This window comes from Coturnix japonica, chromosome 5 (assembly GCF_001577835.2).
Source record: "Coturnix japonica isolate 7356 chromosome 5, Coturnix japonica 2.1, whole genome shotgun sequence".
NCBI lineage: Eukaryota > Metazoa > Chordata > Aves > Galliformes > Phasianidae > Coturnix > Coturnix japonica.
Window position 1 is genome coordinate 2,775,140 of NC_029520.1, and position 24,622 is coordinate 2,799,761.

Below are 24,622 nucleotides of genomic sequence, written 5' to 3' on the forward strand. Positions count from 1 at the left end.
TCTGTCAGACTGCCCCTCTGCTGCTATTTATCTGCCATGTGGCAGCAAATTGTAACCTAATATTGATGAAAAGGTTCATCCTCTAATGCCATGCCAACAACATCCATCTCTGATGTTGTGGGCCAGCATAACTACATAGAAGGCTTTACTTTCGGAGTGTCCTTTGTAAATCTAAGTAGAGATTTAAAAAGAATAATCATTCTTCAGTTGTGAGCCACATCACAGTGTCCCAAATTGGCCATTCAATTTAGAGCCCAGTGTTTGAGCCTAGCAATGAGTGTTGATGCGTATGTGAAGCCATTGTTTATGTTCTTCTTTTTCAGCACCTTGTTTTCGGAATAAAGTCTTTCATTGCTTACCTGATTCCAGACATGCCCAAAGACTTGTGTGACAGAATGAGGAGAGAGAAGTACTTAGTCCAGGAAATGATGTATGAGGCTGAACTAGAGCATTTGCAGAGAGAAAGAAAAAAGAATGGGAAACAGTATCACCACGAATGGCCTTAGTCAATACCATGCTGCAACAAAAAATGCTGTTTGGAAACTGAAGAGAGCGATTTCGAAATGAAGTCAGTCTTGCATCAGCGTGTGCGATTCAAAGTGTATATATGTTCTTGTTGGGCTGTGCCGTTGCAGGCTTTGGTGGGAAGTGGAAAACAAGTGCTTCCGATGAAGGAAATGAAGAGCCTTACCTGTATCTGGTCTGTGAGGTGAGCGCCCAGAAGAACTGGCACTCAGGAATGTGCAGCAGGTTAAAAATTTGGACACTGATTTTAAAATGGCAATGAGGTTTTTATGCTGCTCGTGAAGATGCTGACAGCATAATGACAATAAAAAATAACCTATAAACTTATACGGTAAGGGCATGACTAAAAAGAAATTACATGGTATCCACTACAGCTTCTGATTGCTCAGCTGCATCTGTAATGCCTCTGAAGAAACAAAAACAGTTGTTGCCTTTGTGGCCATAACTTGTTATAAATGATCGTTCAGGCTTATTGTTTTGTCAGGTTTGTCCTAGTCTCTTGTTGAGATTGTGGATGTGGTCTTACCCTAAAAAAAGGGGTATATGGCTGCTTAATATATACTATGCAGTTTAAGATTTGCACATCATTGTCATTAATCTATCCTTCTCGTTGAAAACCAAAAATTCTAAATTCAAAGAGAAAACAGCAGCACGAGGACACATTGCATTGCCCACATTGCAGCTGTAGTTGAAAATGACATGGCTATGAGTTGTCTTTCCTCTATTTCTGTGCAGAAAGGCCACCTTCACACACGAGGATGAAAGAATTGTCATTTCCATGCTCTGCTGTAGCATGCAGATGTCGATAACTGTGTTACTGTTCTCTTTGAGCTGTCTGAGCAATGATTCCGTGACTTCACAGAATGCTAACTTGGAATATTCTAATACAGTGCAAATTACTTCATTCTGAATATACAATTAACTATTTATAGTATGCAAGCTTATGCAGATATGTATCAGACTTACAGTATAGCATTTTGACTTTCTTGTTCAGGGAAGGAGAAGCTGAGCACCTTATAACAATGCTCTTCTTATTGTAACAGTAAATGTTCCAGTTACGTGCACTTCTTTTATGGGGCTAAATAAGTCAAAGTTCGAGAACTAGATACAGGCTGATGTGTATACAGGTTGTCTATAAAAGCACACACACACAGTGGTTACTTTTAGATTTTTTATTATTAATTGTATGCCTTCTTACAGTCTGGGGGAGCTCCGTGTATAAAATCAATATAAAAAGTAGGCGCTTATGTAAAGAACTGAATTTTCAGAGGGGTTTTTGTGAATACAGTTTAAGGTAGCGTTGCTTATGGTTGTTGCCACATTTTGTCGATGAGGTTGTCTAACATTTCATAATGTGTGAAAAAATAAGCACTTACATTGCAAAACTTAAACAAGCAAGCAGAGTTCACTTGCAGCACAGAGTAGGGAAACAGAGTTGCAGTCATCCCGTTTATCTTATACAGTTTTAAGCAGTGCTCCTTTATACTGAATGAGAAGAAAAAGACCCAACGAAAAACAAAACCCATCAAATCATACTGACGTTATGCATTTACATTATTTTACAGAGAAAGCTGCAGTGAAACCACTGCTGACAGATACAAAAAGACCTGAAATACTACTGGGTAAATGCCACATTTAGTCAATAGGTGTCATACGAGTATTTACTTACATACATTAGAACAAGCTTTTTTTTATTATTATTATTACATCACATAAAAATGAATTTTAAGAGCCCATTGAATAGATGAGTAGAATCCATTGTACTCAGTGAACATTAGCATCAAAGTTTAAGTTCTTTACTCATTCCACTATATTCATGAAATGTGTAGGTTAATTCCAGCTTAATGTGACCTGACAAGGCAACTATAGAAGTATTTACAGTACTGCACAAAGGAGGAAGGAAATGGAAAGGTATGGATTAATCAGGTGTATTAGCAGTTAGTTCTTCGATAATGGGTAATCAGAACTCAGATTTCCCTATTTTGGAAATGCTTTTCTTTATATTTTGGATAGTTCCTCGGGAGTCCTTATCAGAAATATCAGCACTCTCCTCAGTGCTTATAGATTCACACTAACGTAATTTATTCTCTCCTTGTTTCATACTGTGGAATATCAAGCATCACTTGGCAGCATTAACCACGTGCCACAGGTTCTGTTTCTGTGCCATGTAGTGATAATGCTTCAGTTCTTCAGAAGGTCACACTTCAGCTCTCTTTTTCAAGTTCTCTTTCATAGCAAAATGCCTTGGCTGGCCCAAGGTAAGAAGACTTCAAAGAAAAATCAGCCACAGTCAGAACTGGTGATTATGTTTATATTCTTAGTAATTTTCGGCACTGGTGTATAAAAGTAGATTGAAGGCAAGAGTGTAGATCTGACATTGCAGTTTATGCACTGGAAAAAGCACAAGAAATTTTGGAGAAACACTGTGTTTTCCTTTATAAGGACATGAACAAAGTGTAAAGGTTTTGCCACTAACAGTCATTTGCTTAAGCTGAGAACTTCTTGCTAGAGTTTGTTTAGTATGCTGTTTGCATTGACTGCACGTTGTTTTACTGAAGCACAAAGCATACACCTGCTGTCCTCAGGAATAGTGTATTTTATGAATGGTGAATGATCTTTTCATATTCTAGGTATTGTCTTTCCAAAGGAATGACCAGTATGAATAGACCATGCATGCGAGCTGCATTTGTGAAACCTGACAAAGCTTTAGAACTTAAATTTGTGCAAAAACGCTTTAGGTCATTGCTGGTCTAATCTATGCCAATATTGCTCTGTGCATGCACCCTTACAGAGACCGCATGAGCAGCTAGATATTCTTAAATACAAACGATTAGTCCAAAATGTCTTAATTATTCTTAACCAAATTCAGTGTCTTGCTGCAGACGAAAGAAATTTTCCATTTCAGAAACTGAAAAACTGACACACATTATACATATTTCTAGTTACTTTTCATTCCAAATTTGTGCCTACTGTGTGAGACCTGAATTCTGGTGAGAAAAAAAGGAGGGGGAAAAAAGCATCCAAAGAATTCTGTTTTATTAGCCTTCCTAATGAGAAGTTTCTTCTTGGAGCTCCTAATCTCTTTCTATTGAGGGGGATGCATCAAGTGCTTGGCATCTACAACTGAGTGACAACAGGGTTGCTTACAGTTTTAGGAAAGGTTGTCTATCTGTAATGCTGTAATGTAATTGTCTTACAATAGAGTGATTGGGCATCCTGACCGAGTATTGATATTTTAAACAAGGCAGACAACGCAATGGCAAATTTTCCTTCCAGCATCCTTTTTATTGAGGCATTCATAGAGAAAACTTAGATGAACACTTAAGTTAATATTGATGATGATGAGGCTTAAATTTCCACAGTAATGTTGGATGACAAACAGTTTGTGTTTTTCATGTTTCTTTAAAAGTACTTGTCTTCATTCCTACAAAGCAGATGCGTCACCTCCTACTACGCCCTTTTCTGATAGCAGTTTGACTTAAATTGTGTTTTTAGGATTGCTTAGGCTCTGTTGTATCCCAAAGAAAACTCAAATTAAAATCAATGTTTGGAGAGTCTAGTGAAAATAGGTGAATAGATACATACCTTAATGTGTAAATTAATTAATTTCCCGAGGTTTTCTTCATGAAAGAAAGTATCTTGGGAAACCAAGTTTTAGAGTCAGTGTTAATACAGGGAAAGGCATGAACTCGAGATATTTTTTTCTTACCATGTCATCGTGGTGATCTGTGTGCATTGGTGGTTTCCTTATTTTGGCTTCTTCTGCAAACTCCAAATGCGAGTGCTTCCAGGGAGAATGATTGGAGCCATGCAGTTCAGTGAATTCCCTGCATGGTATCACATGGGATTTATTCATTCCGAATAAATCACCAATTTTCAGGGGCAAATTTGTATACCTGTGTTTAGAAGCATCAAATCACTTTGATTAACTGAAAATGATCCTTGTCTGTAAAAAGAAAAAGCTTTCCTTAAATAGATAGCTTATGTGTAATACCAATTTTCATTAGGATTTTTATAAATTAGATTTTTTAAAGTACACTGAGTAGTGTACTCTTATAAACATCTGTATATGATGGCAGTGAAGTTAATGGGAATCGATCACATTTTCCATTTAGCATTATGCAGAAGAAAAGGGACAGATACAAAAACAGTTATCAATGTATCTGTGATCATTTAAAATTGCATTAGTATTTCCAGATCCTCGTTAACTACTAATGTTGATTTTGAGGGGTTAAAGCTTGAAACAGATCTTAACCAACTATTCATTACATTCTGTATTTCATGTTACAGCTGACACAGAATTCAGAGATCCACATTTAGGCAGATTTCTGAGAAAGATGAAGTTATTTTGTTAGTTCTAATGTATGGTTTGACTGAAGCGTAACCAGTAGCCATTTTTCCAAGCATTTAAGTTAGCTGCAACCATGAATTCCTATGGGAGAAAAGATGGTGGCTTTCAAAGACCTCTTTACCTTTTGTGCTCAAGCTCATGCTAGTTAAAGCCTGCCTCCTGCTGCAGTAAAATGGAATAAACCTGCTTTCTGCGGCTGGAGATGAGCAGAGAAAGCAAAGCTCTTGTGTTCATTTTAGCAAGTTTTGCTGTAGATCAGTTCTCCAAAATGGGCGGTTGGAAACTGGAGCACAGTGAGAATCCCTGCAACCCTTTTCCTTTTCTTTACTTATCCTTACTTTACTTATCCTTAGTGTTCTATTAAATGATGCTTTCTTGCTGACGGTCCAGTTTCAAGAGCAGTTGCCTGACCTAAGTTACTCAAACAGAAGCCAAACAGAAGTGTTCCCAAACCAGTCTGTCCAGTGCTTGTCACCAGCCAGTATGCTCAGGATGGAGTGGTGCAAGAAAGCACATGGTATGTCTGTGTCTGCTGCTAGGCTATGTCTGTCACTGTCCCAAGCACTACCTTTTGCAGTCCTTCTGTCCCTCCCTACACACACACACACCTAAAGGTCCTACCCCATCTTAGCATATTGAAATTGATACGAATAGGCTCATATCAACAGTTTTTCTCTAATTCTGACATTACAACCGCATTCACTATAAATTTACATTGACTTAATTTTGACGTAGTTGTGATAGCACAGCGTTACCACAGTAGCACAAGTTTATAACAACACAGCAACAAACTGTAGAGAAATCCCTTTGCTTTTCCATGTTACGCAGGAACTTGCTTAGTCCAGGACTGGAATTTTGTCTTGAAATGTTAATGGAATAACCCCCTCATCACAGCACTGGAAATTACCTTTTGTTAGTTCTGTTGGCTCATTCTAACTTCTTGCCGTAAGCTCTGTAACACTAGGTGTTCCCTGTAGCATGCTCTTTAATTGCCGTGAACTACTTGTTGGGATGCTACTAGATATGAGCAATGAGGATTAAACCCAATGCAGTCTAAAGCAAATGTAATTTTAAGTACTAGGAAGTTGAGAATTGTGTTGAAATTTTCAGAAAGTTCAGATCACCTTTTCATTTAATGTTCTATTCAGAAGACTCGGGATTTTGTATTGAGAATACAGAACTGTTGATTCTAATTTTTACCTAGAGTAGCATTGCTGAAATTTCAGTTGTTTGAAGTAATCTCAAGTAAAATCTGCATCATATAGTTCAGCCATTTTTACTTCGATAGTCCTGGCTAACTTTCAATATCATGATCATAAGAGATTTCTTAAAAGGTGTATATACTTGAAATTTGTGTAACGTTTAAATACAACTTGGTTTCTACGTAAGAAATGAGAGTACAGTTTCAACTATTTTTTCTATTCATAATTCCAAACTTTGTAAGTAACATTTAAAATACGATTACCACCAAGTGTTTCAGAGAAATTAACTTTTATGCACTGGAAGCTAGAAGTTCCTCTTGCCTGTCAGCTTTCACTTTGTTTTAGGTTTAAGGTTACTCTTAGAAGCTGGTGCGTACCCCAGAACTAAATGAATTCACCGAGGAAAAGTTGTTGATATGATTAATTATTGTAAGACACTTTTGGCATAAATTTGTCTTTGAGATGCTGTTTACTTTATCAAGGTTTACATGTACAAATGCAATGACTTACTGTATCATACACATTTGAATATTGCATTTTTCAGTAATAAACTTGGATATCTTTGAAGGAATCTCTCTGTGTCCTAATTCCAGATATTCAAAGTGATGAAAAATACACTGGCAAGTGTGCATGTGCCTTCAAACCATAGTACGTAAGGAAGTAATTGGTAAGTTAAGCTTGTCTCAGGGCAGTTGAACATTTAATACTTACTGTGTTCTCAGGCCACATGTAGGCTCTATCACTCACGATCTACTTCTTTCATTAATTATTAATAATTTCTTACATTTAAGCTCCTGTTTTAAATTGACATTTTTCTGGTTTCTTAATCTCACTTTTTTTTCCCACTCAAGTGCACAGGCTGTAGCTCTTCTCCAGAAAAATCAGTGGCTTGGTACTTAGGGCAAACAAAAAGGTAAGACAGCTTTAATCAATACTGAATATTTAATCAGAACAGTAATTTTTTCCAATTCATCCATAAGTCTTGGTAGAATACTGATTAATGAACTAATGATTAACAGTTTTAGCCATCTTATGTAAGGCCTTGTGTTGGGCTTGGTAAAACCCTTTGGAACATCTGACACAAACTACACATGGGCTCAGCAGACAGCCGTAGTTGAAATAAGCCTGGTGCAGAAATATACTTTAGAAGATAGTAAGTCTATAGCAAATATACTACTAAACTGTTCCTAAGGGTGTGAAGAAATATAGAAAAATACAAACTGGACAGCCTGTTTGATTCTGGTGTTTTGGCCCACTTTTACTCCTGAATTGTTAATAGGTTACATTGAAAGACAAAATGAGATACAAATGCTTGTGTTTAAGTTACCGTTTCTGCCTTGCTAACCATAACAAGGTTGGATGCACAAACAAGAAATGTCTCACGTGAGACAACAGGCTGCCAGCTAGATTTAGCTGTAAGCTTTTATGAGATTATAAAAGCGGTGTAAAAGGGATTAACACAAATATTGACTTAACTCTCAGTTTGTTGACAAAGTGTCTCCCACAGGCAAGACCACGTCACTTACAGCCTGTTATTTTGTCTTCTAATTGAGTAATCAGAATGTTCCCAGAGGTTAGGCATGAACACAGGTGGTGGAAGTAACTTGGAGGTCCACTTTGACTTAAATTTACGTCATAAAGACAGTCACTGATTAGCAGAAGTAAGATCTGGGACAAAGTGCTGTTTAGTTCCATAAATCCAAGTCTTCTGATATATTCAATCTATCAGTCTGTTTCATTGAATTATTGTTCACCTAAAAAGTACACCCAGGAGTTTATCAGGGAAAGAGGCAATCTGCCGAGTCGGACTAACAGGCACATAGTGGGAAATGCATTTCAATGAAACAGAGCCCTTAAGCACAATTAGGTACATTATCCCAAAACATTCCAGCAGGTAAATTATTTCACCTCATGAAGTGCTTTATTCAAAATTCTTATGGATTCTCAATTAGGAGGCACTATAAAAGGACACTTTATTTATTGCTTACAGCTAGCAAATGGATTTTGCAGCTAGAAAAAAACAAAAAAACACATATACAAATATTCAACCGAACAAAAAGGCTGAAGATAATCTTTTCAAGCTAAAATGATGTCTTTCAAAGACTAATATGGATAAAGAACTATCCTGAATTTGTAGTAAAATTTATTACCCTCTCCTATTGCTTGGAATAAGTCTTTATAAAAACATCTTAGTTCCACAGAGGAAGCAAGCACAACAAACTCAGTCAATAGAAGACCAGTCTGGTCATACAGCATTTCTGTGCTGAGGCTTTTTGTGATGCCTAAGAATAGGCACAGACCTCCTCCTCTGCCCTGGCCTCCCTCCATTTGCAGTGGAGAGAGAGCATGACCTCCATCAGAGGGCAGTTCACAGTCTCACCTTAGTGAGAGACCCCAGAAGCTTATCTGAAGTCTTATTTTATCTCAAGTTCACCTTTGCTCGTTACCCTTCAGTGACTAGTTACTGAATAGAGAATGTAGTATAGGTGTACTGCAGCTATTTGCTAGCAGTTTCCATGACAAGATCCATGATCTTCTGAAATAGCAGAGCTTCCAAAAAGAACACTGTATTACAATTTCCAAGTTCTGTCATGAAATTCATAAATAAAAATCTGGCCTTTATTGCTATTGAAAGCAGTTCTTTCTTGGTCAAGGTGGTAAATGTGATAAATGCTTCTAGAGACGAGATTCTTTGCTCATATTTGTATAGGATTTTTCCTCAGGATTGTAACCAGGCAACTGGCTTCTGTTTTCTTTGTTGACATTGTTCTTGAAGGTGTCATCTGTTGCAGTTGTATCTGCGATAACTGCAGGTAGATTTTTTTCAAAATCTTCCTGAAAAATAGAAAGAAAATACCCCGGTAGTTTCAAAGGTCATGCACTGCTTTTTGTAATTGCTTAAAGAGTAACATTTTGACACGCTTTCCTACAAATCTGAGGGGTTACTTCACTACTTAAATGACTGCCAGGCATACAAAAATGCACTGTTTAGTGCATCCCCGCCACCATTCCACAGTCAGTCATAGATTTTCTCACTCCTACATGGCAAGTCTTCTAATAAAAGCAGCAAAAGCAACTTCTCACAACTCCTCTGTTGACATAAAAGTCTTGAATTATGTTCTCATTGAGTCTCTAATCAGGAAAATGTAGTTTTTCACTAGCATATTTATTTACATTTTAGTGCATTGTTTGGTTTTTGGTTTTTTTGTCCAGCCTACGTTTGCCTATGATTAATTAATTGCAGCATTAAACCACTGAGACAAGTCCGTGCTAAACACCTAAATTCAGGTCAGACAGCTGAACAAAATCTAGAGCCACAGGTGCTGTCTGAATCGAACCATCAGTGGGGAATGTTTTTAAACTGAGACAGGGAGGTTTAGATTAGATATTAGTAGGAAGGTTTTCACAGAGGGTGGTGACACACTGGAACAGGTTGTCTAAGGAGGTTGTGGATGCCCCATCCCTGGAGGGATTCAAGGCCAGACTGGATGTGGCTCTGGCAGCCTGGTCTGGTGGTTGGCGACCCTGCACATAGCAGGGGGGATGAAACTAGATGATCATTGTGGTCTCTGTGACAAGTTAAGTGGGGAGGGATGGCTTCTGCCTTACTTCTGAGGGCCTTGTAGGGTGAAGTTTATTTTACAAATGTAGATGGACTTGCAGATGACTCTAGAGCATCTGAAAATGCGCAATTAGCTTTCTCTCACATCCCACAATCTAGCAGACTTTGTTAAGGCAGAGCAGTGCCTCTGCAAACCATTAAGCCCCTCATGTTTAAGAAAAGGTGAGGCCCTGGGACACCTGTGGAGGAGCCTTTGTTTGTTGCAGCTGCAAGGAATTGCTGCTCCGCTTAGAAGATCTGCTGTCTTACGAGTCTAAAAGGGCTGCATGGACAAGTGCCCATGTTTTTCTCCCTGCAGTCAGTGGGAGGAGGCAGCAGCTGAGCCAACTGTGCACTGGGTGTAAAGTACAGCTCTGCCCAACTTGGCTGCCTAGAGGGAGGTCTGTCACAGGCTGCTGGGGGAAATGTGTAACCTGTTGCTGACTGGAGTTGGTTGGGGCACCCTTGCATGGCCATGGTAGCAGGCTGCAGCCGGCCCCTTGACTCTGTGCACTACTCACGTCGTAGCTATTGTGCCGCACACCACACCACAGCAACGTCTTGAGTCTTTCTGACCAGAAGCAAAAGAAGTTGCAGACTGGTTTAATTAGCACTGGGCGGATGGTCTCTCCTTTGGTAGGCCCTGGAAGGAGGGGAGAGCAGTCAGTGGTAGCTATGGCTGTGAAATTCTGGCTGCAACCTGTTAAACCCCCAACCACAGCCTCCATGCTCCTCTCAGCCCTGGCCTTGCAAGCAGCTCCTCAGCAGCCAAGCTGGGTTCTTGTGCACAAGTGCATTGTTCTTACTGAACACCAACCTGTTACAAAGCTGATGAGCAGCCCTGAGATGATGCAGCCCAGGCATCCAATGGTACTGAAGTAGAGATAGGACAGGGAGTACCAGGTGTCTGCCAGCAAAGGCCTGGGGAGAAATAACAGGAGAGAGAGAAAAACAGGTCATAATGGCTCCTGCCAACGGGGATGCCCAGGCTAGGCTGAAGTCACAGCAGTAGGTAAATACCTGTCAGCAGCTGTGATGGGAGCTGCTGTGGTTGGCAGGGCTGTGCTGTTTGCCAGTGTGCAGTTGAGAGTTGACAGCTCCAGGGGAATGGTCTTTACAGGCTGTGCAGGATAGATGAAAGAGCCGATGCCAACCCAGAAAGCCAGGGTGATCCCAGTGAGGAAGCCTCCGACTGCACCCTGGTCAAGCAGAGCAAGATACAGTCAGAGGTAGCATGTGGGAAGTGCATTTCTGCTAACGTTACAGCCAGTTGGGTTTTCTCTTGGCTGAGATGAAGCATTGTTTTCTACTAACAAGAGCTGCAGATAAATTCTGACACTCAAAACTGAAATCACAGAATTAACTGCTTCATCCACTACTGAACGAAGGTGATGAGGAAGAGCGAGATGAACTTGAGTTATGTTTTATCCAAGTTAGCAAAGATGGAGAAAATGAGCTTGTTCTGTGCTTCCCAAATTGGGTATGAAATGAGGGAATGGCAAGGGAAGCATATTATTATTTTTTTTCTTTTATGAGAGATAAGAAATTGAAATCTAAAAGAGAAACAAATAAAAAACTTCCCTAAAAGAGAGACAAATAAAAACTTCCAACATGGATCTAATCACTAATTATTCTACAGTTGAGTAGAGATAAATTCAGACAGGGAAAAAGGCTTTCTAAACAGTTCTAGGGCAACACAGGCTCTAAATCCATAAAACAGTTTTGAGAATGGGGTTTTAACACAACTCCAAGCGATTATCTCTTTTATAATAAGTATCTTTTGTTACTTACCTTCCAATTAACACAAGGAAAGATTATTCCCAGAGTAAATAATCCCAACATGGGTCCTCCACACATTCCGTGAATGGAGAGGGCAGCCTGCAAATGCAAAGAAAAGATGTAAACCAACACAGCAACTGGGGGGAGCCTGAGTATTCGTACTTCCTGTCTGACTTTCATTGGTGGAGAAAGGACAAAGTAATTTTAGCCCACAGTTAAAGAGTGAAAGGACTGCACTCAGTGTCACTTCCCAGCTATAAGTAGTGAAAGCCATTTCCTTTCTATGATAGTTTTTTGTTGTTGTTGTTCTTAGTTTTCTCAGTATATGAGGAATTAATACGAGATGGTGCACGGGAGTTGTTCAGATTGCCTAACATTCCCCCAGCACTATTGGTTACATTGCATTTTATTCTGTCCATGTTCAGATTGTTGCCTTTTTTGAAGCTCTAGATACCTGCACAACTCCTCCCATCAGTGATGCTGCTCCTGCCATGGACGTGCACAAAATGCCGTATAATATACCTGGGAAAAAATCAGACAAGATTGTCAGCACCAGGTAAGTAATAAGACAAACAATTTCTTATTGTGCTACTGTCGGAAAGGACCAGCAGGAAGGAATCTGAAGTTTGGGTTTTGATGTAGACTGTGAAGCACTAAGCACTGTCTTGTCTGCCGTCTTTGGTTTTTTGTTCTTATGAAGCTGAATTTAGCATTGATATTAACTTAAAAGTCTCATCTAGAAGTGTTTTGGTTCCTGTTGTCTTTGAATAATATTTTTTTAAGTGTTTGCACGAATGAGATGAATGATGATGCAAACAATGGCTTTCTTTATTTAATGCTGATTTTAACCTTGTGGTGGGCAATTCTGTCATAGCAATCATCAACAAAACTTGTCTTGTGAGCAAACACACTTCGGTTAATGGAGGTCGTATGGGAAACTGTTGATCACAGCTTGAACCTCTGATTGACCACTTGAGGCAAGTAATGAGTCAGCTGTGGGAGCATAAGTGAAGGTTCTTTTTAAGGCCTGACTGCCACTGAAGAAGGTTCTCTTTTTCTGGAGATGGCTTCTTTGTGGAGTTTACTGTGAGCCTTCAACACTAGTGAGCATTTTCTTTTATTATAGATGATTTTTCTTAATGAAGCATCTGTTTAAGCCTGTTTTCCTATTGATTGTACGACTGTACAGATGTAAAAATGGTTTGTCTAGGGCCTGATTAGAAAGGCTAGGCAGTAAGTGGCAAAGCTGGGACAGAAAATGTTGGAGATGATTACAGACACAGTGGAAGGACTAGTTTTGATCTTAATAAATGTCAGTGAAGGGTTGTGATGTTATTAAAATACTTGTTGAAGAATTGAGATAATTCTGCAATAATTCTGCAGTACTTGTTAAAACATATCATACAAATGCAAACCGCTTTGGACTTGGTTTTGAAAGGTTCTCCTGTTTTGTTTGCTGTATCTTTACTGCCTGCTGAAAAACTGAACAGCCTTCTTTAACGAAGTTTAAATAGAAAAGTCATATTGTGCTACTGTAAAGCAATAATATTTAGTAATACTACTGTAAACCAATGTAGCAGTAACTATGTTGATATATTTCAGCACTGTTAAGGAGTTTCCAGAGTATTCCTAGTACTTTCAGAGCAGAAGAATGTGTGCAAACAAAAAAATTTTCAGTGGTGGTGGTTGTTGTTGTTGTTAGCATTGATTTGTTTTTGTATCATATAGTGAGTGCTTAATTGTACTTAAGCATGAGGCTGGTGGTTGTCCTTTAAAAACAGTTACGCTGCTGTAGGGGTTTTGGAAGCAGAAGTGCATATTTAAAGCATTACCTGAAGCAGCTGCTGCTCTTTACATGCGCAACTGCTGTCAGACTGAAGCTGGAATATGGTTTCATCGTCCTATGTGAAATAATAGGCAGATTTCTGCAAGCATTATAGCAATTTTGCTTGGAGGACAAGAGCACAATTCTGTAGGTACTGTATGTGCTTAATAGTGAAATCCTTGAGTTCACATTACCAAGGCAATATCACAACACAATTACGTGGTTGTTTGAATGTTAGTAGACCACACTGGCACAGCTAAAATGGTTACAAGATGTGAGCTAATTCAACTGAATTCTGGTTACTTAGCTGAGGTGCTTAAGTTAAAAGCTTTGTCTCTGTTGGCTTATTCTAAGGTTAACAGAGGAGTCAGGAGGCGGTAATCTTTTCTGGGGATGGAGCAGTTCTGTAGAAAGCATTCTACAGAATGAAGTCTGCCTTTCTCTATAGAACAAGTATTGCCTAAGGCAAAGAAGTTCCTTTCCAGAGCATATAATATCCAGCCTTATTCTTTCTTGTACTAATAGCAGTTGAGCGGGACAGGCAACTTTGCCTTTAAACAAATGGATTCCACTTGGGCTACTTACACAAGCCTTTGCTGGTCCAGGTGCTGGTCTTCTCAGACAGGTTTGGGAAACATTTCTTGACCAAGTCTTCAAAGGTAACAGTTGCCAAAGCATTGATACTAGCTGCCACCGTGCTGGAGAAGAGGAGAAAAAGAATACTGAGTAAATACAATCTTTAATTTAGCATTAATGTTATATCCTAAATAATACTGTTCTCATCTATTGGAAAATCCATAGATCCACAGTCTAACGTTATATGTTCCCTCTTAAGTGAAAAACATGAAATGCAAATGATTTTTGGCTCTTTTAACTAGAGGAGTTTGTCTCTGTGGCCTTGTTGTGATAGTATGCAAGAAATGTAGCTTCAATACACATATTGCATTATTTGGCATTCAGCACTCTTTGTTCTGTAAGTCTCCTGCTAGGAGCTGGCTATTGGTTTTATGCATGTTATTTTTCTTTCCTGTTTGGGTAGCTTTCTCCCTGTAATTTTCTCTGCTCACAAAGTATTTTGAAGCAGAATATCAGAGACTGACTCTATTGCACTATGACATCTGATGCATGTCACTGTGAATTTGAATCTTCTCTCTAATGTCCCATGAAGCGTTGATGTTTGGCCTGTAGAGGATACAAACTACAATAATATGCAAATCCCTGAGTTATTCAACCTTACTCCAGGTAGACCTCTCTCTTCCTATGCTAATTGTACAGATGGGCTTGCTAGAAAAACTCTATGATATGATATGGCAATCAGGTTAAATGAATGTGAATTCAATGTGAAGAACTACAAAGTTACTTCAGTTAGCTGAGCTCTGGTGTTTTGTCAAAGATAAGGACATAATATTACCAATACATTATTTTTATTCTATAACATATTTAAGATGAAAAGATACTGGAGACATGGAACTAGATTTTGGTAGAACAACTTAGCCAAGTACTATTGTTTTTTCTAGAATGTACTAAGAAAAGAAAGCTCTGTATTCAGTAGGGTTTCTTGTTTAGCCCTATTCTGGGCCCCTCAAGAAAGCAGTGGCATGCAGTTAAAATGTCATTTTAGATTCACAGACCTTAATGTTCCACTGAATGCACAGGCGACGAATAGTCCCGGGACTCCTGGCATTGAAGAAAAGATGTCCATAACAAAATATGGCATGAGCTGGGGCAGAAGACAAAGAAGGAGAAACACAAGAAATGAGTTAGGATAACAGAAGTATCTGCTTTTGCTCATGCTGCTGAATCTTTATTTTTCAGACAACAGGGCATATTAAATTTGGAGAAAAGCAGATTTCATTTAGCAAAACACAATCAGTTTTGTACTGTAGGAGTGTGAGAATAGATGTGTGCTAGCCCTGATTCAGCAGTCACGTGGGTGCCTGCAGAGCTGAAAGGATAAAGCATCCCATAGGACTTAAATAGTTTTTATTCATGCAATGTCTGAGCCCAGTGCAGCTCCAAGTTGTAATAATCTGTATATGTACCTGATCAGGAGCTGAAATGAAATCAGCAGTCCAAGGATCACAATTCTTGTAATGTGTGTACATCACCAAACCAGAAAATACTGCACACACCAGAACTATCCAAAGTCCCAGTAAATTCAGGTAAAGTGCCCTACAGCAAAAGAGGAAATTCTGATTAATACAAGATAGTTTGTAATGGTTTTTCTATACTGGACTATTCCTGATTTCTTTTTGAGAGATTCTTTGATCAAGCCTAGCTGTATAATCCCTGAAACACTTCCCCAAAAGTAATAATAATAATAACAGTAAAAACACAGCCTTATTATGTTACAGGGCAAGGATAAAGGTTACACTTTGTACAGCTGAAGGGGACTGATGTAAAAACCCGTAACTGCTATATGCAGAACAGACTGTGGGGAAGCACTGTTGGGGTCCTTTCTCTTGCCTACAAGAGCAGGTTTTTGTTCATCAGGACTTACTGCTGTTCTCCCTTCAAGGAAATATATTACTTGGAAGTATTAATTTGCATGCATTCTGTCATGGTTGCATTGCTGCTGTGCAGAGTTGTGGTTTCATGTCAGTGAAATGGGCATGGATGGCAGCACCCTTTGGGGAGGTTGTATGTGATTTACTAATCCTGCAGTCTCAGTGAGCTGACAGATTTTATACAGCCTCCATCATCTCCCATTAGGTCTCTGGCTATGGCCAGTTCTATTTCAAAGCTATGCTGCTGCCAGTCAGTGGTCTTTCCAGACATTTTACTAGTGATATTCTTGCTGTCATGACTTCCAAACACTTGCAGAAACTGCCTTTGAATAAAGGAAATTCCTATAGTCTATCATAGCCTTAAGAACAATGAGAGTGATTGCAGCCAGCAAGAAGAAGGGGAAAAAATACTTATTTCTTTTTTGTTTTGTTAACTGTGCAAGCGGTGTTAGAAGAAGCTAGGTTGTTTAGTAGAGTGTGTACCTAATTATACACATGCTGAACTTTAGGAAGGTAGCAGTCTGGAGACCTGTATGTCTATACTGTGAAGTTTCACAGTTGATTCTATAGTTGTCCTGTTTTTTTTAATGTTTTACAATTTGAATACATACTTGTGGTCACATATTATTTGGATAATGCACTGTAGTATACTCCATTAATGGAATAACCTCTTTCAGTGAAAGAAGACTGTCAGGTCAAAATTGTCTAACAGCCACCCAACAGCATCCCAGTATTTTTTTTTAATACAGCTGATAAAATGTTGTCGTAATTCCATGTCAGTATATTTCATTGCTAAAATAGGCTAAGAACAGGCAACTTACATCTTTGCGTGCTTCTCTGATTTGCAAGAAATGCATCTCTGTATCGTGGACTGATTAACTCCATAGAGTCCTAGCCATGTGAATGTTCCCCCAACAACAATTGTCCAGAAGGTATGTCGTCTTAAAGGGTCTACATCAAAGCTACAAAAGAGAAGGATAAGCAGTTCAGTTCCTTTGTTTAAACACAGTTTCATTTAACAATATGTATGTGAATTTTCAGGAAAATACTGAGTTCTATCCTTTGAGTCCAAGTACTGCATTGATGTGTTTTGGCTTAGGTTTGGGAGTGTTTTTAGCTATAAATTGGAGCACTTCTGACAAGTTAGGATAAACATATGTCACATAGAACAATAAATAGAAATAAATCACATAGTTTATGCTCAAATTTCAGATCTGCCATGTTATACCAACTGACCCACAAGCCATCTTGCTTGAAACCCAATTCTTAGAGAGGAACAAACCCATACAGTAAACAATTACATCATTTTAGTATATTATTTCTTTTGCAAGGTATTTCTTCAGCTGCGGTGCTGTCTTTTCCTTTTTTGTTGTAACAGTGAAATGTCATTGCAAGTACATCTTTCCGTCTTACATCTGTCTTTTCTGCAGTTCTGCTAGTCTTCGTATGGACAGCAGATAATGTTTGACCTTGCTGCTAGTTAATGTCAATGACTTGATCAGTGAATTCTAGTTTAGTGCCACAAATAGCTAAAGATCAATTTTCTCTCCTGGTGCTTTGTTCCCTCATTGCTAACTGCTGTGGTGTGTGTACTTAAAGTGCTTGTTTTATGAACTGAAAATGAAATATATGTGCAATTTAAAGGAAAACAGAGTACATTTGCAGCTGCACAAAGAAAAAAAAAAAAAAGGCAAAGTGTATTAGGATTTGGATTTCTTCAAAGCAGGAACAGGAAAGCAGCATTCTTATTTCCTTGGAGGTCAACTGCATTGCCAAGAAGCAAAGAAATAAGGTCTAGGTTTCTCTAAGGTAGTTCACTGGCAGTATCTCATTATATTATGGTAGCATTTTTGGGGCTTAATCTGAGTATAGTTTCTAAATGCTAAGTGTAAAAGAAGAAAAGGGTTTTGTCATTGGTTTCTTACTCAAATATGTTTAGTCGCTGTCCTTCATAGGCTTCCTCCCAGATCCTGGTTGACCCACCATTCAGAATAGTTCCTCGAATCAAAACAGTCACGAAGCCAACCACCATGATCACCATTTGAAATGCATCTGCCCAGACAACAGCTTTTAATCCTCCCTAAAACAAATAAGTTGTAATCTTTCATTGTCTTTTTTGTCATTCAAAGACAACACAAAGTAGAAGTGTCACTTACTTTAAGGTCTAATTTTATGGCTGTATGTATAGCATCCAGCAGAACTTCCTTTATATCCTCACTTCCAAAGGTTGTGATCTTGCAGACAAGCCTAATGGCTTGTCCACAGTCATATGAGAACACCTGACCTCAAGTTACATGCTTTTTTTCATACCTTCTTAATATTCACCTGAAGAATATCTCATGTTGTTGAACTATTTTAGAGATTACAGCATGGCCTATGTTTGTACTTCCCACAGCACACTGTATATTTCTCAAAGTGATCCCCAATTATACTAACATGACTAACAATACAAAATAGCCCCCCAAAAATTTGCAATTGGGCTTTCTTCCATAGATGCTTTCATATTTCATCAAATCAGTGCTAGAGCAGCATCAGTACTGTTTCCAGCAGTGGCTGAAACACTGAAAAAGTGATATGTTATGATAATAAAAACAAGACATGTTCCAAGCTGATGTGCTCTCCACTTCCACTGCAGTGTTCTTCTTTGTTATTATCTGAAGTCTCGCATCGCTTCCACCCAGAAGCAAAGCTCTTTCTATGATCTGTGAGCCTGCTTTCCTGGATTTTCTCACTCAGCACTGATCTGCAGTTATGTCAGAGGTGCATTTTTTTGTTACAGTCTTTTTTCTGTCTATGGCTTGTAAAAGATAAGGGGAATCTTCTCAAAAGACTGAGTGTGGCAATTAAAGGTTATCTCCCTTTATCTGGTCTCTGCCTCAGGCTGATTTAAACCTTTAAACAGGGTATTTGAGACGAGATTTTTTTCCCTCTGAATAGATTCATTCACGCTAAAGATTTTAGAAGAAATTTCTCTTATGTTCTACTACTTTAAATGCTCAGAGTGTGTGTAGAAATTTCACTTCTGGTACAGCTTGTGTAAAAGGGTTGGTTAATTCTAACAAAACATGTGTTTAAGCTGTTGAGTCAATGTCTGTTACGTACCGTAGTGCAATAGAAAGTGCAGACAACTCCTGTTGCAACTACAGAGCCCCAGAGATCGAATCCAGTGACTGTGGAACCAAAGAAAACCAAATGGTTAGCAAAATGAGGGTAGGTTTTCTGGATGGTAGGAGAAAAATGCTGTGATCCTTTAGCTTTGGAAGGAAGGACATAATTATTGGTTTCAATGTTTTCTGTCTGCTAGGAGCTTTGCTGGATTGTCAAGGTTTCTTAATACTACTTCATTGGGTTGTTTGCTTGTTTACAATTTGGGTTTCACTGACTTTCAGGTGTACAGAAGTAATAGTTAAAAATAATTACACATAGGAAACACTTCATTTTATAAGCAATGCTTCCTTCACTTCTTAGTCTGGAATTTTCATTGTTTGTGAGGGCAAATGTATTCGTAAAGGTTTTTGTAGTAGCATGGTTAACATTACCTGCTAATGAACATTAACTTCTGCTCACAGCTATCAGTTTATAGAGCTGGGCTCCAGAGGAAGGAAGGAAGGAAATTCAGAGTAGGAAAAATGGTACTGGAGAAACCAGGTGCAGCTTGACTGATGAACAGTTCAAGGAGCTTCCCAATCTCTTAACGGTCAGCCTTAATGAAGTCAGATCTGCCAGGGATTAGGCCCTAGTGATTCTCTCTTCTCTGTGATAGTACATTTACTAATCCCACTCATCATGATGGATGTTGTATGTCTGTTAAGATCAGTTAAGGCAGTGTGTGAAAAGCAGCTCTGCATCCAGCTACAAGGAGTGGGCTTATCTCTGTTGGAACCTGAATGGGTGTTCAGGTTTTGATATGGTATCAAGTAGGATCTTGAAACTTAACCCTTAACATCAGGAGCTTCTTGGCACTCTGGCCAGAAAAAATAATTCCCTCAGCACCTATAAAGACATTAAGTTTGTGTCATCCCTAAATAAATCTGTTCTTAGCTGCTTTAAGGATTGGTAAGGCACATTACTATTCTACATTTCTTTGGACAGCTGTGCCACTGCAAATACTTTGGGAAAGAAGATCAGCTCTGTGCTTAAGATACGAACAGTGACAGTGGTTCTCAGGAGGCAGGGAAGGGAGGAATCAAAGTACGGAATATGGTCTTGGATCATCAACTTGTACTGTGGACTTTGTCTGGATGTTGAGAAATTGCTCATCACTAACTTCTTTGGGTTGTTACTGAGTGCAAAAAAACAGAACAGCACACGCTGAACTGCTAATCTACTGGTGTGAGAGGGATGTGGGGAGGCAGAAATGGAGAGCCTTCCAGGTGCACAGAAAGACCTTGCTATAGAACTTGTAATGATTTTCTTTTTAGAGGCTTGTTTAACTGCTTGCTTAAGTTATTCTTGTCTTGTTGCATGGTTATTTGGAGTAGCCATATAGGCAGGGAAACTCACCTTGGTTGAGAGCCAGTGATGGAGCATAAACCACTATTCCTGTGTAAAGAATCTGGAAGAGAAAATCTTCATGAAAGAAAAATGAACAAAAAAAAAAACCAAACAACCACATAGACGACTTCTCAGTAATAATGCTTCTGTTTAGAAAGGAGCTTAGGGCAGTGTATCAGGACTAAAATTTTCGTTAGATCAACTTGTATTGCCTTCTGCTTTCAGTCTACAAAATGAGAAGGCTTTTTTTCTTTATTTTTTAAAGGTCCTTCCATCAGGAAGGAATTATCTGTCAAGATATTTTGTATTTCATTCATTGTTAAGATGACTGGATGTCAAAAATATCCTTATCAAGTAGAAAGAGGAGGTTGCAGTAAAACTCAGTGTTGCAGAAATGACTTGCATTGGATCTTGGAAATTACACTTCCCTTTGTCCATTCAATTGCTTTTCAAGTTAAAGCAATGCCCTTCATGAGGATGTTCTGACAGAGGGAGGGAGAAACAAAACGTGGAAGCAAAATTTCTATCTATTGTGATAGGTTCTAGAATTGATAAAAATGGATTTGAAGTAGAAATGTCTTCCAGCATCTCATAAAAAGCTTTCATCAAATACCTAATTAGTGTTTCTGAGGAAGTTGGTGTCCTTTTAAGTTACAGGGCAAAAAAGCTATGTGATGTCTACCTACAACAGTGTTTTGGAAAGCTTCTAAAGTGAAAACAAAGCTAGTTTCTGCTTGATCTTTCTGTTCAGGATCCAGGAATGCTGTTTTATTTATCTATATGTGCAGGGCTGTGGACTGACTAGGCTGTGTTTTGTAGATGTGCAGAGCAGGCTATAGATGTGGAGTGTCTAAACTCTAAGCAGTGATTCCTGCCCTGTTGCTGGAATGCTTCCAGCCAACTATGGGGCTGGGGCTTGGCTGGCCTTGCCACTACTGCTGCCTGAAGACCAAATGGGCCCTGGACATAATCCAGGGTCTCAATGCCTTTATTATAGTTAGGGACTCAAGACTGAACATAGTGTTCAAGGTGCAAGTTTAACACAACATCCAAGTGTCAAAGGCAACAAAAATGCCTTCTTAAATCATAAGTAGGAATAAATTAGAAAGTAGGAATGCATCTGTTCTATCCTTTTAACATTCTTATTTCAACTGTTTGTTTGAAAAACAACAATATAATTAAAGAATTTTGTTGGGTGGAAAAAATGTTCAATCTGACACTTCATTCAAAATAAATATGTTGACTGAAATGATCATAAAGGAAGAGGCAGAATCTTCTTACCGTCTGCAGGATGTAGATCAGCGTTGCAGCAAGACGGACAGTCTTGTTAAATCTTAACTCCAAATACTAGGAAAGAAGAAATTCAGTAAATTGCACACGTAGCATCTGTGACACAGCTATTAACCTTCTGTTCTCCCCAAGTAACAGCATGCTGTGCAAGTAAAACTACTGGCAACTGGCACTACTGTTGTGAGTAATGAGCAGGAGAGCATAATTACTGCTACACATAGAGATCGTGACATCTAAGAAATCTTCTCAGCAGAAGAGAAGTTGAATTTATAGGTTGGGTCACAGCATTAAATACATGTTTTGTGTTGGGAATATAACCAGAAGAGCCTGCAGGCTACAAACAAAAGAAACAAGGTCATCTCCTGTTGAAAGAGGACAAAAGCAGTGGAGGAGCAGATAGGGAAGCAGCAATTTAAAGGCTTTCACAGCCTGTCAGTTAAGCTGGCTTTCTCATCTGCCTTGTTTGAAGCCAGATCTGCACATGATCAGTGGGTAGAAGTGAGGTTAGAATCATAGAACCAGAGGAGTTGTAAGGAACCCTTAAAGGCTATCTAGTCCAGCTCCTCTGCCATGACCAGGAACACCTACAGCTCCACCAGGGTTGCTCAGAGCCCTGTCCAGCTTGACCTTGGATGTGTCTGGGGATGGGCATCTACCAACTCACTTGGCCACCTGTTCCCTCAGGTTACTAACAACTCCTCAATCCATCCAGTACCACTACCCAAATTCTTACAGACTTACCCAAAAACTCAGGTTGTAAGCACAAATCACTACCTAAAATCTCTCTGCAGATTTGAGAAAAAAATGAAATCTCTATTGCTGATGCCAGGGTAGCTGGGGAAGGGCTGGGTCTCCCCTGAGCCACAGGCCATGTGTTCTCCCCAGCAGACAGCTCTGTGGTCTTTACCAGTTTCTAGGCAGTTTTTTCAGAAGCAAACTCTTACTAATTTTGTTAACATTAACTTCTTGCCTCTTGCATAATAAGCCCCACCGACTGCTGTGCAAATAAGTAGCTAATTTATGTTATTTGACTTGTTTCTAAAAATAAGTCATGAAATCAGCAGAGTCATCTTTCCAGCATGCTCGGAAGAGCTGTGTCTACTATGACACCTCCAGTGGCTCAGATAAGAAATTCCTACTCTGGTCTTGCACTAAAACTAGCTAGAAAATGTAGTTAGTCCTGGTGGTGGGAATAGATGTTCACTGTTATTTTTTTCCTGCTTTTGACTGAAACTCAAGCTGTCTGTTTGAAGCCTTTCCTGGGTTTCAGTGTAGAGAATATGAGCAGCCTTTCCGTTAAAAGAAAGCTCCTTGGGAAGCAGCACGGCTTTGCTCAACAGATTTTTGCCAAGATCTTAATCTTTGATCATCTTTCTTGTTGGTGCAATGAAATCTGCAGCAGTTGGTTAAATACTACGTGACTACCCCTATTGTTGTTAAGCACACCAGAATGAAACAGTTCAAAAGCATTTAGGATCCTCTCCAAATACTTTCTAGCTGTGACAGTTTTTTGCTGGTGTATAAACTCTTCATGCTGTCTGTGCAATTTATCCTTAGCAAGGCCTCTAGCATTTAATTTGTGCCTTCAACTTATGCAATATACATAAGTGACTACCTTGTATAAGAGAACCCAATCTTAAAAATAATTCCTGTATCAGTTGTTCTGTGAAATATTACAGAAAGACTTCTGTATGCAGACATTTCTCCTGAAATATCCATATACTTCATTCTGTCTTTTATAATGGAATAATGCACCGTGTACAAAATTTTTACTTACCTCGTAAGTGCTTGTAATGTCGGATCTGTAAAATACAGGTAGAAAAAGCTCGGAAGTTAAAATGATGACAAATGTGTATGAAAGAAAGAAAAGAACAAAGGATGCTCCATAACGATATACTTCGGAGGGTGTCCCCAGAACTGTCACTGCTGACATGAAGCTGGATGTGAGGGAGAAGGCTATTGGTCCGCATGACATCTGCTTACCACCCACCAAAAACTCCTTTGAAGTTTTCTTTTTTCTCTCCTTAATTGCAAAAAAGACTCCGATGCTAGCGCATACTAAAAACAGTCCTGCAAAAACAACATAGTCCCAAACGACAAATTTCTTAATTTCTGGAGCTACAAAGTTTGACATAGCACCAGCTGGGTAATTCTCTGGTAGAGGATTCTGATTTACTACAGTTGTTGCTCTAAGCGGATCTACTCTGTTAGCAGCAAAGGTGTAGCTTATCTATAGCTTATCAATGAGAAATTAACAGGCAGACTGTTCAGTTGAGATGGCTCTTTTCATCCAGTCCACCTCTGATGAGGAAAAAAAAAAACCAAACAAAAAGAAAACAGAACAATCAACTAGCTCACGATAAGGAAGGAGGGTGTTGCATGCTCTTAGACCCTAGTGATACTGATGTTTCTGCCAGGCAGACTGGACGGGGGCCGTAGCTGTGAAGCCTGCTCTACACTCCCTTTTTATCTGGGAGGTTTTAATTTGAGGTTAAATATTAGCCGGGCAGATTGACTTGATCTGACTCTTTTCTAACCTATCAGCATTTTCAAATAATAAAATGAGAGCAATAAAAAAATAAATAAAGGAGAGGGAAATTAAGGAAAGCACGATGTATGGACCTATGACCCTACAGGTGAGTTTATTTTCAAAACAACAATTCCTTCATATGGTTAAAATCTAAACTTTAATATCAATGTTAGGGTTCGCAATTGTCCTTTGACATTTTAAGTGTGCTCCTTTATAGACGCTCTGCTGTAAAGATTTGAAAGCTTTAATGATTAAAAGTAATTGTAACGCTTTACCCTGAACTCACAGCCTACTTTTACTGGGTACCCTCACGTTGGGAAAGAAATATAGTTAGTGTTATGTGGTGTTTTAGGATCAATTTTGGATAGAACTGATATTCTCTGTCAGGTACTAACTGCAGTTTTAATTATAGCTTCTGTGAGTTTCTGTGATAGATGGTTCAGTGGGCATGGCAGTGATGGGCTGGCAGTTGGAATACCTAATCTTAGTGGTCTTTTCCATCTTTAATAGTTCTGTGG

General features: G+C 39.0%; 2 protein-coding genes across 5 annotated transcripts in view; one reads left to right on the forward strand and one right to left on the reverse strand.

The window, feature by feature from the left end:
- The window catches only part of ANO3 (anoctamin 3), a 127,583-nt gene extending 120,934 nt beyond the window's left edge, over positions 1 to 6,649 (forward strand). For 3 of the 4 annotated variants that reach the window (XM_032444968.1, XM_032444967.1, XM_015863408.2), the window contains one exon: positions 324 to 506. In XM_032444968.1, coding sequence (XP_032300859.1) covers positions 324 to 506 — 183 coding nt within the window. Of the gene's footprint in view, positions 1 to 323 lie in introns of all 4 variants that reach the window. The other variant, XM_015863407.2, reaches the window with a different exon arrangement.
- Positions 6,650 to 7,001: 352 nt separating this feature from the next.
- On the reverse strand, positions 7,002 to 24,001 carry SLC5A12 (solute carrier family 5 member 12). Its single transcript, XM_015863409.1, has 15 exons — positions 23,352 to 24,001; positions 21,566 to 21,631; positions 20,294 to 20,345; positions 18,893 to 18,960; positions 17,716 to 17,870; positions 16,612 to 16,752; positions 15,326 to 15,455; positions 14,915 to 15,003; positions 13,869 to 13,981; positions 11,913 to 11,980; positions 11,471 to 11,557; positions 10,700 to 10,878; positions 10,497 to 10,600; positions 10,201 to 10,322; positions 7,002 to 8,913 (listed from the first exon to the last, which is right to left on the reverse strand). The coding sequence occupies exons 1-15, from the start codon at positions 23,706 to 23,708 to the stop codon at positions 8,755 to 8,757; spliced, it is 1,890 nt and encodes a 629-aa protein (XP_015718895.1). The 5' UTR covers positions 23,709 to 24,001; the 3' UTR covers positions 7,002 to 8,754.
- Positions 24,002 to 24,622: the final 621 nt, after the last annotated feature.

What these genes read in the sequence shown, in the direction of transcription:
- SLC5A12 (XM_015863409.1), bottom strand. Translation starts at nt 23,708, where the DNA reads ATGTCAAACTTTGTAGCTCCAGAAATTAAGAAATTTGTCGTTTGGGAC. An exon ending in ACATTACAAGCACTTACGAG is followed by an intron (nt 21,632 to 23,351) that starts GTAAGTAAAAAT and finishes CTTCTTTCCTAG; the next exon opens with TATTTGGAGTTAAGATTTAA. An exon ending in TGATCTACATCCTGCAGACG is followed by an intron (nt 20,346 to 21,565) that starts GTAAGAAGATTC and finishes TTTCTCTTCCAG; the next exon opens with ATTCTTTACACAGGAATAGT.